At 35.5% G+C, this 14,637-nt stretch overlaps 2 protein-coding genes across 2 annotated transcripts; both read right to left on the bottom strand.

Annotated features, from left to right (window-relative positions):
• Positions 1 to 224: 224 nt before the first annotated feature.
• Positions 225 to 13,022, bottom strand: LOC113392179 (uncharacterized). The gene is made up of 17 exons (XM_026628466.2): positions 12,789 to 13,022; positions 12,542 to 12,675; positions 12,010 to 12,128; positions 11,193 to 11,350; positions 10,355 to 10,538; positions 9,384 to 9,490; positions 8,213 to 8,434; positions 7,129 to 7,326; positions 6,192 to 6,378; positions 5,371 to 5,513; positions 4,644 to 4,763; positions 4,370 to 4,574; positions 3,068 to 3,154; positions 2,120 to 2,328; positions 1,432 to 1,527; positions 999 to 1,142; positions 225 to 436 (listed from the first exon to the last, which is right to left on the bottom strand). Exons 1-17 carry the CDS (start codon positions 12,861 to 12,863, stop codon positions 248 to 250), a joined length of 2,577 nt encoding a protein of 858 aa, XP_026484251.2. The 5' UTR covers positions 12,864 to 13,022; the 3' UTR covers positions 225 to 247.
• Positions 12,892 to 13,704, bottom strand: LOC113392181 (frataxin homolog, mitochondrial). Its single transcript, XM_026628470.2, has 2 exons — positions 13,333 to 13,704; positions 12,892 to 13,181 (listed from the first exon to the last, which is right to left on the bottom strand). Exons 1-2 carry the CDS (start codon positions 13,627 to 13,629, stop codon positions 12,933 to 12,935), a joined length of 546 nt encoding a protein of 181 aa, XP_026484255.2. The 5' UTR covers positions 13,630 to 13,704; the 3' UTR covers positions 12,892 to 12,932.
• Positions 13,705 to 14,637: the final 933 nt, after the last annotated feature.

The raw sequence follows: 14,637 nt of genomic DNA, 5'->3' as shown, positions 1-14,637 counted from the left end.
ACCACATTTATTAATCCATGAAATATAACCACTTGAATTAAGTTATTTATATATATATAATTATTTACCCCTTTGTTAATGGCTAGACTAGATTTTTAATTATAAAGGAATATTTAGAAATATTTGTAACTATTTAAATGAAACGAATAAAACTACAGAAAATGATCAAAAATTTTATTATAAATAATAATGATTTAATCGAGTAGCAATCAATAAGGTAACTATTGAAAGATATATCTTTTAAAATCTACAAGAGGCCCTCTGGCGGTGACTTGAATACACTATACAGCTCCAAGACCTGCTTATCCTTGCTCGTCTTAGCGTTTCGCACGTCGGCCCGTCGGCTCACGTGTCCTTTGGCCCCCTCCACTCCCGACCACGCCTTCGCGAGGGTGACTAACTTACTCCAAGGCATCGTCCAGTCTCCTTGAAGGTACTGGTGACATAAATGTGATCACATCTAGCTAAGTGTGCAAATTATAATTATATGAGTAAAAAAAAAGGTAAATTGACAATTTTTACTTTAATTATTTATTTACATGAGAGACATAAATTGCTAAGAATGAACGTTTATCAGTAACTAATTATAATAAATCTATTTTTTATTTCACATAGGTAGTCGAGCTGGAAAATTGGTCATCTGAAGGTCAAGGTCCCATGGGTACATTAAGAAAGTCCAACATCGTGAATGAGCCAAATACTTTGGGAACTAATATGACCCTTGTGCGTGAAGTTAGATTGACTCACACGATCTTCGTAACGGAACACGTTGAGTATTGCGGAAGAATATTCTATGAGTGTATGGTACCTAGCTGGGCAGTATTGTGCAAAGCCAAGCAAATCGCTAATGTATTCGAATCTTTTTTTTTTTTATGTTAGAGGTGGCAAACGAGCAGGAGGCTCACCTGATGGAAAGTGACTACCACCGCCCATGGACATCTGCAACACCGGGGGGCTTGCAGGTGCGTTGCCGGAAATGCCTTTATCATCATATTTACCTGATCAAACGGTCGTTTTCCAATATGAAACATTATGTACAGCAGAGGCGCCTTGTTCAATGATATTCCCGTATCAGATTGCTTCTGCAAGGCCAATTCCGTGAAAATCCTTTCAGAGTGCAATTGTAGATGGTCGTAGATCACCTAGTCGGGATAATTCATTTTTTTATTCAATCCAACGTTTCGATATAGTGTTCGAGATACGAGCTTTTGAAAAATTGTTAGAGATCTGGTTTTGTGGAAATAAACAAGCGATCCGCCTAACAAAAAAAATATGGCTCATTATTTTGTACAAGATTATATAAATTATTAAAGTGATTAATATATTCGTTGAAGGTCACACAGGATACATAAATGTAACTGTATATGATCATTGCGTGTAATTTATTTTTAATTGGAAAGAGTGACTACCATTTCTTTCTTTAAAACTCACTCTCAAGCTATCCCTCCCCGCCGAGGTCATGTGTATTTGACTCGTCAGAGCCGCGGCGTCGCTCGCCCGCTCTGAATTCGAGGCCGGCACCGTACCCTGCAGGACGTTGTAGAGGTGTATGTGATCGTACAATGTTTCGTATGTGTGGATTAAATCTTGCAACTGTTTTTTACATATGAAATTTTGGACAAACTATTAATAAGTATTCATAACAGGTACTAGCATTGTAATAAGTATAAACTACTCCTACACGCTCAATGTGCCGATGGGACTATATGGGGATATAATGGGACTTAAGATGATATAATTCTTGTACTTGTAGTTACACTTGCAATGCAAAGTAATGGAGCCATTGGTCCGTCCAGATATCCAGTAGACCGTACAAATTATATATAAAAACATGTCTTATTTAGCAAATACAACACGAGGAAACCTGCAGAGTGGAAGGGAATTCTAAAACATCTATATCCGGCTTGCAGAGGACCAACTTGGTGGAACAAACTTGGTGGAAAATAATCAATTTGTGATAACTCGAGGAAGACACAAAATACACTTATGGCCATTTTATTTACACACTAATTTACATTGTTCATTAAAGGCGAATCGATATTTAAAGTTGAAGGCTTATAAGTCTATTGATACACAATAAAATAAAAAATATAGATATAATTAAACTTTCAAAACGAACCTCTTCAAAAAACTCTGCGAATTCTGGAAAATCTTCAAGTCCGAAGTTTTCACTTAAGAGATAAGGCTTCTTTGTTTGAATAACCAAATTTTCTATTTCTGACGTGTGTTTATGGTCTTCGTCGATTGAACACAGGGCTTCCGCGATAGCAAGCGCTATGGAAGATGGCGAACTGTGACTACCGTCGAATGAGACCGAAGAAGATGTCACTGAAACATATTAAATAATTTTATATAATCGTCGCAAGGTTTTTTTTATGCCAAAATTTGTCTGGCAAATGGGCCACCCGATGCTAAGCGGTCACTATTGCAACATTCCTACACGCCAAGAACCTCCTGCAAGAAATATGAACCATTCTTCTCATAACCAGTGTGCCACCAACCTTGGCAACACCACACACCACAACAATACCATGTGTACTAAACTACTGATAGTAGGTCACTCCTTTGTTCTGCCACGAAATACCGACTAAGCTATCACGACTTCCACTGGCTAAAATTTTTCAAGGGTTGTCACAAAAATATCTTCCGGACTAAATTGGTTCCCGTGTCATATGATTTAGGAATCTCCAAGAAAAGAGCCCAATCTTTCCTCAAGGTAGGCAACGCACCGGCCACTTTCCGTCAGGTGAGTTATATATCTGCCTCGTGCCACCATCATGAGTACACTAGAATATTTAACACTTACCTACTTTTACGCAAAACTATAAAACTCATCTTTATATATGAATCTTCTTAACGTGTGTATGTAACCGAACTCCTCCTAAACCGATTTCGAGAATTTTTTTTGTGTGCACATAGTTGAGATCCCTGGATGGTTTAGGTCAGACTCGGTAACAGTTCTTATACCGCTCTGACGTCTGACAGTTCTTTGAACCATCCACCTTTATATATAATAGTTTTGACTACAGTCACGGGCCAGTTTCAAATATGTAAGCATAAAACTTACTCGTCCGATTGAAAGTCACAGTCCGTACTTGCTTCGATTTCGTCTTGTTTTGTCTGACATTCATATCATGGGCATCGCCATTGGAAACTAGAAACAAAGCATACAACTTTAAGCTTATTAATGACGACGCCATCTACCGACGCCCGAGCTGAATCTTGTTGAAGGACAGCAACAGTGGCGGCATCTCGATTTATGCGAAACTCTCAGTGAAGTCATATTTCGAAACGGCATAAAATGAATTTACAAAAGTTATAATTGAATATAAATTGATTCGAAATATACAATATTTATATAAAGCTAGTATAGATATATAGATAATATTAACTTATGATTATATTCTATGGTAAATTTAATTTGGTAAATTAGTTAATATACGTATTCATTTTGGCGGTAGTAGGACTTACTTTACTTTATACAATTATTGTAAAACACACAGAGAAAATAAATAAATACAACATAGATCCAGCCTTAGTAAAAGACGCGTACAATTTTGGCGACCTTATCGCTTAATAGCGACCTCTTCCAGGCAACCGACGGTGTAGTTTAGGTTAGCTCATAGAATTTTGTATATAGAGGTGGGTTGTGTTGTTATGTATGTAAAGTACTTAGGGACAGTCAACTGATACTACAGCCTATTCCAATCAAAGGTGAAATTAAGATAAACCAAATTTAGATTTACGTTTGCTATGCGATTCGCCAACAGCTCAGCTATATTTTGCACCGCTTAACACAATAGTACTTGATTAATATATCTTTATTAATAATACAACACTGGTCCACTTAACCACTAATAGTCACTTGAATTGTACTTCCAAATTTCCGACAACAGTTTCGTCGACTTTCAAAAGTCTTATTTTTTTTTATGGCATCGGTTGGCGCACGAGATCGTAAGTGGTCACCACCGCCCATAGACAAAGGCGCAGTAAGAAATATTAACCATTCCTTACATCACCTATGCGCCACCAACCTTGGGAACTAAGATGTTATGTCCCTTGTGCCTGTGATTACACTGGCTCACTCACCCTTCTAGCCGGAACACAACAATACAGTGTACTGTTATTTGGCGGTAGAATATCTGATGAGTGGGTGGTACCAACCCAGACGGACTTGCACAAAGTCCTACCACCAAGTAAATCTTATCTTAAGTAAATCTTGTCTTATCGAAACTCCAATGATTTTGCGTCATTCGATGTCAAATATTGTTCTGGTTGGCATAGACTATAGAGATATAACTTAGATCCTAAGACTGACAAAGCATGGACTGGCTATCGAGGTAAAGTTATATATATTATAATGTCATACCATTCCTCTCCTTGATCATTTCCATCTTAGCCCACTTCTGTAGCTCCTCATACGTTATCGTTACCAACATTTGCAGTAATACTGACCCGCCGACTGGATTCACCTTCGAAGGCAGGACACCTTCCAATATGGCCGCTGCGTTTATAAAACAACGGGGAATACAGTCTAGCATTCTTGATATGCACGTGAGACATAATGACATGGTCTGAAAAAAAAAAAAATTTAATATACAAAGTGGAGGGGGGTAAGTGGAGGGTCTCACAAAACATCTCACCTGGTACATAGAGGCGCCTGTCAGTACCGCGTTAACGAGTACGAGGGGAACGAATTGCAAGGATGTGCCAACTACCGACAACAGACCTGCCAGCCATGGCGGTCTACGGTCACACCAGACCTGATGGCAAATTCACGTTATTTATTTAGTTTTAACCGACTTCAAAGAAAGGAGGAGGCTCTCGATTCGATTGTTTATTTTATGTTTGTTATCTCAGAAGTCCGCCTCTTATGAACCGACTTGGAAAATTATTCTTCTGCTATAATTTCATATTATAAGCCACGTAGACTGAATCATACTAAACATTGTTTTATTTACTTTGATAATGAACAACTATCAATGCCTATTCAAATACTGCTGTTCGAATCGGCGATATGTTATACATCAATAAAGCAACCGATTTGAAGATCAATCATATAAAGAGTTCTAATTTCATTTACTTAAATATTTCAAAGACATGTAGCGCCATCTGGCCATCGAAAGTGTATCGCTGAACTACAATCACCGACTGAACTTTTATTCATCAATAAATATGTTTTATTTGTACTTAAATAAATAAATCTCTTTAGAGATTATGTATTAAGTTATCCACGCCTTCGGTGCATCGCCACTATTGTTTAAATTAGCTTCATTGTTAATATACATATCAAAAACAAAAACCATAATCAACGGGAAAAGTCATTGCAAACCGTATTTCTAAAACAATAAAGTCGAGTATCGAACAAACCTGTCTTTTGTCCAAACAAGCCGCCCATTCACGACCCGACATTTCCAAAGCGTAGCAGAGCGTGGACTTTAACTCGGATTTACTTCCTATCGTCACCAAGACGTAGGTGAGCGCACCGACCGCACGGGCGTATTGCTCGCCCGCTGGAAATTATAACTATTTTTTAATCCTGGAAGCTTTGCTAAGTTTCATGTTAATCGGATCTATTTACGAGGTGTCGTGAGTCGGTCAGTCGAATTTCACTTATATTATCTATATACTAGCGATCCGACCCGGCTTCCCACGGGTGCAATGCTGATACTAAACACACTACAGAATGCCTTCATATATCTACAAAGTTCACAGATTTTTCAGTCAGTTCAATGCCATATTGATCTATATTAAATGCACAATGTATTTAAGGTATTTAATTGGATTAATGCTGTATTGCTCAAAATAAGTTCGTAAATAAATCATTATTTCTCGTAAAATCTAAAGGAAAAAAAAATGGTTATTGTCGGTTTTTGAAGATCTTTTTAAGGTGTACAATGCTGTAGTACATTATTTTGATCTATCTCGTAGGGTTTAGCCAGCGTTTGCATTGTGAGCGCAAAAAAATGGGTGTTTTTACGACATCACATAAGGAATCTCTAAAAATATAAGATTTTCAAAAAATTAAAGGATTTTAAATTAACCTGGGTTTTTTTATTACTAGCACGAGACTCGTGAACAAGACATTCGTAGATAATGTCGAAATATCGAGCTCCACCAAATAAAACTAATAAACATGGTAAATAGCCCGTTTTAAATACTGTTAGTAATTAAATGATTACATTTCATACCATTATTATCGCCCTTGAATCTACAAAAACCATCAGCGGTACACAAAAATCCTTGACACTTCTCCTGGCAGCCGCTCACGTTGTACCACAGGCCGTCGGCTGGCCAACGGGAGTTATCCTTCGACATGTTACGCATCGCATCAATCAATAGGATACTGGCTAAGTGACAATTTCGCATCATAAGCACCTACAATGAAAAAGACGAACGAAAAAGTTATCGAAGATTTATATGAACTAACGGAAACGTTAACGTTAACGTAAACTAATACAGTTGGCGTTCTCTCACAAGGCATTGTAAATTGAACGGCATGAATATCCTAAAATGTCGTCCATACCGTCAATTTATGGACGCAGTCACAGTAGTATTGATGAGAATAATCCGGCCAGACACGATTCTTAATGGGAAACTAGGTATTATCCCGGATTAGATGAAGTTACGTTTATTTTATTTAATAGATGATATCTTATATTAAAAAATAAATGTGCCTTCGGGACGCCCGGCAGAAGTGATAACTTAAACTTATCAAAGTTGAACTATTTAATATTAAAATTGTTTAACTTGAGAAAAGATAATGTACTTTTATTGATTATAAAATATATTTTATTCTTAGTTACAATTCTTGAATATTCACATGAAAACTTGTGTCGTATGCGTAAGAGAAAGGGAAGCCAGATAGACTGGCGCCGTAACGCGTTACGTAACGAAACTGTTTACCCTCCCATAAAAAGATATGACTTCAAAAATATATCATTTTCGTAGTCCTACATTTAAACATGGGAGACCACGCGACGTAATTAGGACCGAAAATAAATGAAAATCAAGTTGAGATATTTTAAGTCTAACCGATATTGAAATAAGGGCGATTATTGTTAAAGGATTACATCGATTCATTGATCGTAACTTCTCGTAGATAATTCTTTAGTTTCAGAAACTAACCTTGACAACTAAGGCCCAAGACGGCTGCGGTTGCGCCAAAAGGACCGTAAATTCCAACCCTAAAGCAGTTTTTGTAGACAGATCCTGCGTAGTCTTCCCCGTCTTGTCACCGAGCCCGTCAAACAGGGTCGGACTTACGAACGTGAACCAAGGGTAAGCGGTGTCTTTGGTGAGATTCGTTTCTTCTTCTGTAAATACCTGTAATGTACACGATTCAATAAACAAATAACCAAAAGCCATTAAGATAATTTTACGAATAAAAAATAAAAGTAATATTTAAAAAACAAGTGTGTACACCCGAGTGGGACCTCCGTGGTCGAGTAGTGTGTACACCGGTTTTCATGGGTACGACACTCCGAGGTCCCGTGTTCGATTCCCGGTCGAGTCGATGTAGAAAAAGTTCATTAGTTTTCTATGTTGTATTGGGTCTGATTTTCCATAACACAAGTGCTTTAGCTACTTACATTGGAGTCAGAGTAATGTATGTGATGCTGTCCAATATTTATATTCATTATTTATTTATTTATTGAAAAACAGACGTAATAAAATAAATTAACAACGTTTGAGAAGAATTAATTGACAAAATTTAATTTGTTTATTGGAAATATTTTAAAGTGGAAATAACAAATCCCTCTGAGTTATAGTCCAGTATAGTGTTCCGAGTATAATAGTCCTAAAATATCTCATACGCAAATGGTTAGTCGTTGTAGTTGGCAGGCGTAGTCGAAATTCGGCCAAAATATATATTAGACTTCAGCCTTATGTGCCCCACTTACTAAACAATGCATTATTTAATTCTCAGGACAGTAAGTAAGGTGCATATTTTGTTAAAAAAACCAAACTTTCGTATACATACATTAGGATGGATTTATTCTAAGAAATGACGTTTTATTTTGTAATGCGTATTTGGCAAAACGACTAAACTAGTATACATAAAACTTATATACGTGAAGGTACAGCGTGTTCAGGAGAAAGTATTATTATATAATATTTTTACATGAGTAACTCCGATAAGCGTGAATTAAATTTTCTCGTTAAGTATAAATAAATAAGTAGAACATAAAATCGTCCAGCTGTATCGTACCTGGTGTAAAAAATGCAAATCCGACCCCCTGTATACCATGCACTTGAACAATTCATTGCATTTCGCGTGAACGTCCCTCACGTCACGTGACTGCTCGGAAGATTCTAAGCCGGCCAAGTGCGAACCGTCCGAGCATATCGCGGGCAACAGTTGCGCGACACAGAGAAGAATGTTCAGTATGTCGTTTATGAGGAGAGCTGTCGTCGCAGCCGTCGTGTTCGTCTGCGAGACGCCGTGTTTATTAGCAGAGTCTTTTATTTCATATTTAAAAAGTGCCACCATAACACATGACTATTTACAAACAATTATTAAAGCTGCGTGGTGGAATATGCTCCCAAACTTCTCCAGCAGAGTAGACCTTATTCCAGCAGTGCAACATTTTATTAGCTTTTTTTATTATATAGCTAGGACGAAGTCCAAATAGCCTTCTGATGGCAAGTGGTAACCACTGTTCATAGACATTGACATTTAACATTAACCATGACTTTCATCGCGAATCGTTTCCTTGTGTCTATAGTTACACTGGTGAACTCACCTTTCGAAAACTTCTAGTATTGCTGTTCGGCGGTAGAATATATTAAGAGTCGACACAGACGGACTTTCACAAAGCCATATCACCCAATAACATATAAAGCTAATTCCATATTTTTTCAAGGTCAAATTTGAATTTGACGTAAGTATGCGTCGAATTGCTTCGGACGCAAGTACCTATAGCCTATTCAAATCACTTCTGTGATCGGAATAGGCTACACAGGTAAAGACAAAAAAATTACATTTAATTGACACATAGCTTGAATTATTAATTTATGATATTCAATGAAAGAAGCTAATATAGGCAATTCAAAACTATTTAGGCCAAGGTTATCATAGACAAAGTCTGCCTATTTTTTTTCTAGCAAGATTTGAAGTTTTTTTTTTTAAAAAGACCCAAAAATCTGCACTTTTTTTAAAATAGCTAGCTTAATATAAAAAAAGTAGTCAAAGTTTGATTTTATTTTACTAAATTAATATGGACTCTCTAAGAATGGCGTCGTTCAACTACTTCTTCGATCGGAATGGGCTCTATATCTCATGCGTTTGAAGTTGAAATAACCGATTGAATAAAGATTTAGATTTTCGTGCGTGGTTAGTTTATATAATTATTATGTAGATAATTTCGGACATAGATTACCTGGCAATATCGGACTGTGAGTATTGTAAGAGTTTCATTCAACATGCCGGCAAATATTCTCTGTGCCATCTTCGGTGGAACCGTATCCCATAGATCTTTTTTGCTACCTGCAATTTATAAACAAATTATTAAAAGTTGAGGTTAGAACGCGTGCTTCTTAACCGATGATTTCGGGTTCAAACCCAGGCAGGTACCACTGAATTTTCATGTGCTTAATTTGTGTTTATAATTCATCTCGTGCTCGGCGTGAAGGAAAACATCGTGAGGAAACCTGCATGTGTCTTCAACGAAATTCTGCCACATGTGTATTCCACCAACCGCATTGAAACAGCCTGGTGGAATATACTCCAAACCTTCTCCTCAAAGGAAGAGGAGGCCTTAGCCCAGCAGTAGTAAATTGACAGGCTGTTAATGTAAAAAAATAGCTACTTTATATAAATCCATTGACATCTTCGAATGGGTTGGATTGGACCGATTTGTTCAAACTGATAATATAAAATCGAAAATTTAATTGAGGAAAACCGACAAGAAACTCAGTATTTATGCCTTTGAGTAAATGTGTTGCCATATCACAGAGTATCACAGATTAAAAATACGACGTTTAATTTAATTATAAACAATGTTGTTTATAATATAAATAACACTAATGAGGATTCGTCTTAATGTTGAACTTCGTTCCAAAAATACATTATTTTTGGAACGAAGTTCTTTTACTCGGCTTACAGAAGAATAAATTTGCACTCGTCAAGTAAGGAACAAGCGTTATGCCCCTTCTAGACAACCGTCTCATTCTATTGTATACGGTTTAATATAATATTTTTGTTTTTCTCTAATTTCGTTCTAACCGGGTGTCTCAAGGCAAATATCGTTGTTATTTTTATCAATCTTATTTGGAATTAAAATTAAAAGTGTTAAATGCTCAGAGATTCAATACTTAATCTTAAACTATAGATATTAGAAATGAATCTCACCGTTCATATACAACCACCATCCTTGAACCGACGGGGTACCAGATTCGTATACAGCATTAGACTGGTCGTCTATCGGCCTACCGCCTGAATCTTGCAGTATATACAGAGACAGAACGCGATTGTGAAGATCGAGCACTCTTTCGCCCACAGCTTCGGACATGGTACTGTAGCGCTTGTAACAAGCCTAAAACAATTTATTGATTTTACAAAACCCATGACCTCGTTTTGAAGGCATTTTATACAGCTGTAATATCTATGTGATCCTTAACTACTTGGTGATAGGGCTTTGTGCAGTCCCCGTCTGGTGGTACCACCCACACCTCAGATAATCTACCGCCAAAGAGCTATGCGATACGTTTTATTGTGTTTCGGTCAGAAGGATGAGTGAGCCAGTGTACAAGGGACATAACATATTTGCTAGCAAAGCTGATTACGCATTGGCGATATAAGGATTGCTTAATATATTTCTTACAGCGCCGATGGTTATGTTTGGTGCATGAATGGTTCACACACAATAATATTCACCAGTCTGATCTTCACATTTTTTTTTTACCCTTATGTTATAGCAGATATGTCCGCCATATAACAAAATCTAAGCACATTAAGTTTGTTACAAAAAACATACCAATTATCAAAAAGAACATACAAATTTCGTATACGTCTAGTTACTATATTCAAGAAACAATTAGTTTTACTTACTCAATGTAGGATTGTCTACGAAACGTAAATCACAATCGGCTATATAAAATCGCTTAACAAATTTTAAATTCACGTGAATTTGAATGGAAACGGGGTTGAAAAAATTTAGTGCGAAATTTTGTACTTTAAATATTTTTACTTGTAATATTGAATGTCTTTCGGAATTGCCAGAGTCTTCAACGTGTTGGACGTAGCAAAAGAGAGTGTTCTTCAAGAGAGCTGCAGCTCCTAAAGTAGCCGTTAGTACTGGTAAGTCTGCATGATCGAGTGCTTCTTGGGCAAGGACATGAAGATGTTCTGAAAATAAATAACATCTATAAATCCTTCTAGAATTAAAAAAAAATATGATGAAATGCGTCTCTTTGCCCTATTTCGGCCACAGCGACTATTCTAATGGGTATACAATTGTGTGTGTAAAGGCCCATCTTAATTAAAAAACACCCGGCGCCGTGTACTGGGTGGCGCTTTACCACTTTCGGTTAAATCCTGGAGCATTGAAATATTTACGGTGCTTGTAGTGCTTAAGATGGAGCTGTGCGTAAACATAAGTGTTCTTTGTATTCCCTCATCCTCATATTCCGATGGATAAGCAATTCCAAGCACTCGGAGACAGTTAAGGTGCCGGCCCAAGAAACGGTACGAGAATGTTAACACTGTCAACTTTCTAACTTCAGCCTTCTACGAGGGTTTCTTGATACAAAAATGTTTTTTTTTTTTATTGGACCCAGTGTTCGAACCCTAGAGCTCGAGATTTGCGGCCTTATAAAACAACTGATAGACCAAAGATAATATATCTATATATAGATAATTATAATAATACAATACATTATATTTAAAAATAAATCATTATAAAAGTAACAGAAAAATAATAAAATAGATAGACAAAAACACACACAAACACACACTCTAACCTACGATAGCTAGTTAAGCTTAAATAATAATTAAAAAAAACTTACCCAGGAGAGCATCACTTGATTTAGTAGCTAATTGTGCAAATTTATCAGGATCTGATGTTTTGGCAACACCACCATCTTGTTTTTCATTATCTAATATCACAAACATCCCAGAGCCATGCCTTAAAATGTTTAATTTTAATGTGTAAGTTATTTTAATATTTATTCTAGCATATAACAATTTTATCTGAATCACAGTGATACAAACATTTAAGATAAATACAATTTTTTTATATTTAAATCTTCTGCATATAATTGAACTCCGCCTAAGCAGTTGGATTGATTTCAATTTATTTATTTTAAGTGGGTGCCTGAATATTTTAGATTGGACCTGACAAATGACATTAGGAATGTAATTAAAAGATCTTACCCAAACAAACTAAGGATGGGCAGCTCATTATATTTATTATATTAAAAAAAATATTCATACTATTTAATCTGTTATGGGTTTTGTTTTTTAATTTTGTTTGTTAGTAGTTATTAAAGCCCTTTTTTAAGGATATCTATTTATTTATAAACTTTTATAAATACATACTGAAAGGCAATAGTGAATTCTTCTTCCAACCATAATACAATTTTAACAGCAGCAAATGATGCACTCCTCGGGAAGTCTAATCTTCCTCCTACTACACTCCGACAAATGTTTTCAGATAACACTGTTTGATTTTTCTGTAAAACATTTATAAAACTATTTATAATGTTGTCAGTCTCTATATATATGTAGAATTTAAATGTTTGTTATTAAAATATGCTTACTGTACTTTTATTTTAAAGTACATTACCTGATAATATTCTAAGTCCCGTTGCAACAGGATAGGTATCCTGTCCATAATGTTACCATCCTCTATTACTTCCATTTTAATTAAAAATAAATAAAACAAAAAATAAATTGAAACCTATTTATATAATTCCAAAATTAAAATAATTTATACTAAAGAGTGACTGCACTTTCCAAAATCAGCATTGTCTACAATTTTTGATAGTTCACTTTGTAAAAGTTGATGCAACGTGATTCCGTCGTGTTTGTACAACCAGTATCCACCATTATCTAAAATGAGATCATATCTCTTAGGTCCAGATGTAGGTGAGCTCAGCCAGATTTGTTTGTTGGGCGATTGCCGATTTATAACATACGTTCCATAATTTGATCCTAAAGCTACCGTCAGAACACCATCCTGTAATATTATTATAGCAAATTAGATTTTGATAACAATTCAACTAACATATCAATTATAATGTAATGCATTCAAGGACTTATGTAAACAATATTTTGTTAATAAATGAATAAATATGGATAAAAATTAAGAATGACTGAATTGTTCTTACACTGAAAGTTACATCAGCTCCTTTTAAATTAGATGATTGATCTATCAACTCTTCGAAATATTCGGAAAGAGATTCCAATGTTTCAGTACATATTTTATCGTACACTACTGGGTTTAAGTTGTCCGAAATTTGACTTTCTTGAGAACTCGAACTGAATAGCCGACTACATGAATTATTATAATAATATAGCGACTGTAAAGTTTTCTTTAAAGGATTGTTCTGTAAAGACGGCACCGCCGAACTATTGATTTTTCTCCGTGCCAGCCACCGACTGTTACGGAAAACGTTTCTTAACATGTTGGGTAACTACTGTTTTCTTTCCCAAGTTACGATGTTTTCGACTTTTTGAAAGAAGACCTATTGGTACTGACAGTGACAACGACTTGTGACAGTGACATTTTAAAGTTTGTCATTTTTTTTTAGTTCATCGCTAGGGAATGGCAAAAATAAATAACAAACAGCCAAACTTAAAGATTTTTATGTCCTATGCGTTTTAACTTACACTTATAAAACATTTTCAAGTCAATTCAGTACCCCTCTTTCTACGTTTTTTATTATTCGCATAATTTAGATGTCTTACAAAATTTAGTTTTAGTGAAGCTTTTGTTTTTGAAGTGGATTTTCGAGAGTTTATGAAGTTTATGAATTGATTGTCAATTTTCCAAATGTGTTAATCACGCACAACAAACATTAATGAACCTAAATAACCATCGGTTTTTAATCAGGGTAAACTTGCATATTTGGTGTTTACTATTCATCTCGTGCCCGACGTTGAAGAAAAACATTATGGGGAGACCTGCAAATTAAGCATAATATTTTTATAAGTTAATGCTTTTTTTAGCCGGACTGAGGTACATATAATATAGGTATATCTATTCATTATTTGACGCTATTCACTTTTTAATAATAAGTCTAAAGTACTTTAAAATGACGAACTAAACGACTATAGTAATATTATTGTTTTATAATATTACGTTAAAACATTATAAAATCTTGCAACCACATTATTTTCTTTTGCCTGGTGTTTCTTTTATAAACAAATTATTTACTAAAGGCGTCCCGAGGTTTAAACGAAACATAATTCAATGATTTGCGCAAAGAAGATTAAAAAATGGCATAGCACCCGTGCGACGTCGGAGCAGGTCGCTAGTAAATTATAAAATAGAATGTAGTTTGCACCAAATCGAATCGAAGACTGTTACATTACGAGTTGACAAACACAACATACTAAAAGATAATGAACAATGAATAATTTGATTGATAAGTATTATGTATACTTATTATAAGTATTATGTATACAGCGAT

The sequence above is a fragment of the Vanessa tameamea genome, chromosome 7 (assembly GCF_037043105.1).
Source record: "Vanessa tameamea isolate UH-Manoa-2023 chromosome 7, ilVanTame1 primary haplotype, whole genome shotgun sequence".
NCBI classification, from domain to species: Eukaryota; Metazoa; Arthropoda; class Insecta; order Lepidoptera; family Nymphalidae; genus Vanessa; species Vanessa tameamea.
Note: the sequence above shows the minus strand (reverse complement) of the source record. Positions and strands in the feature narration are given on the sequence as shown.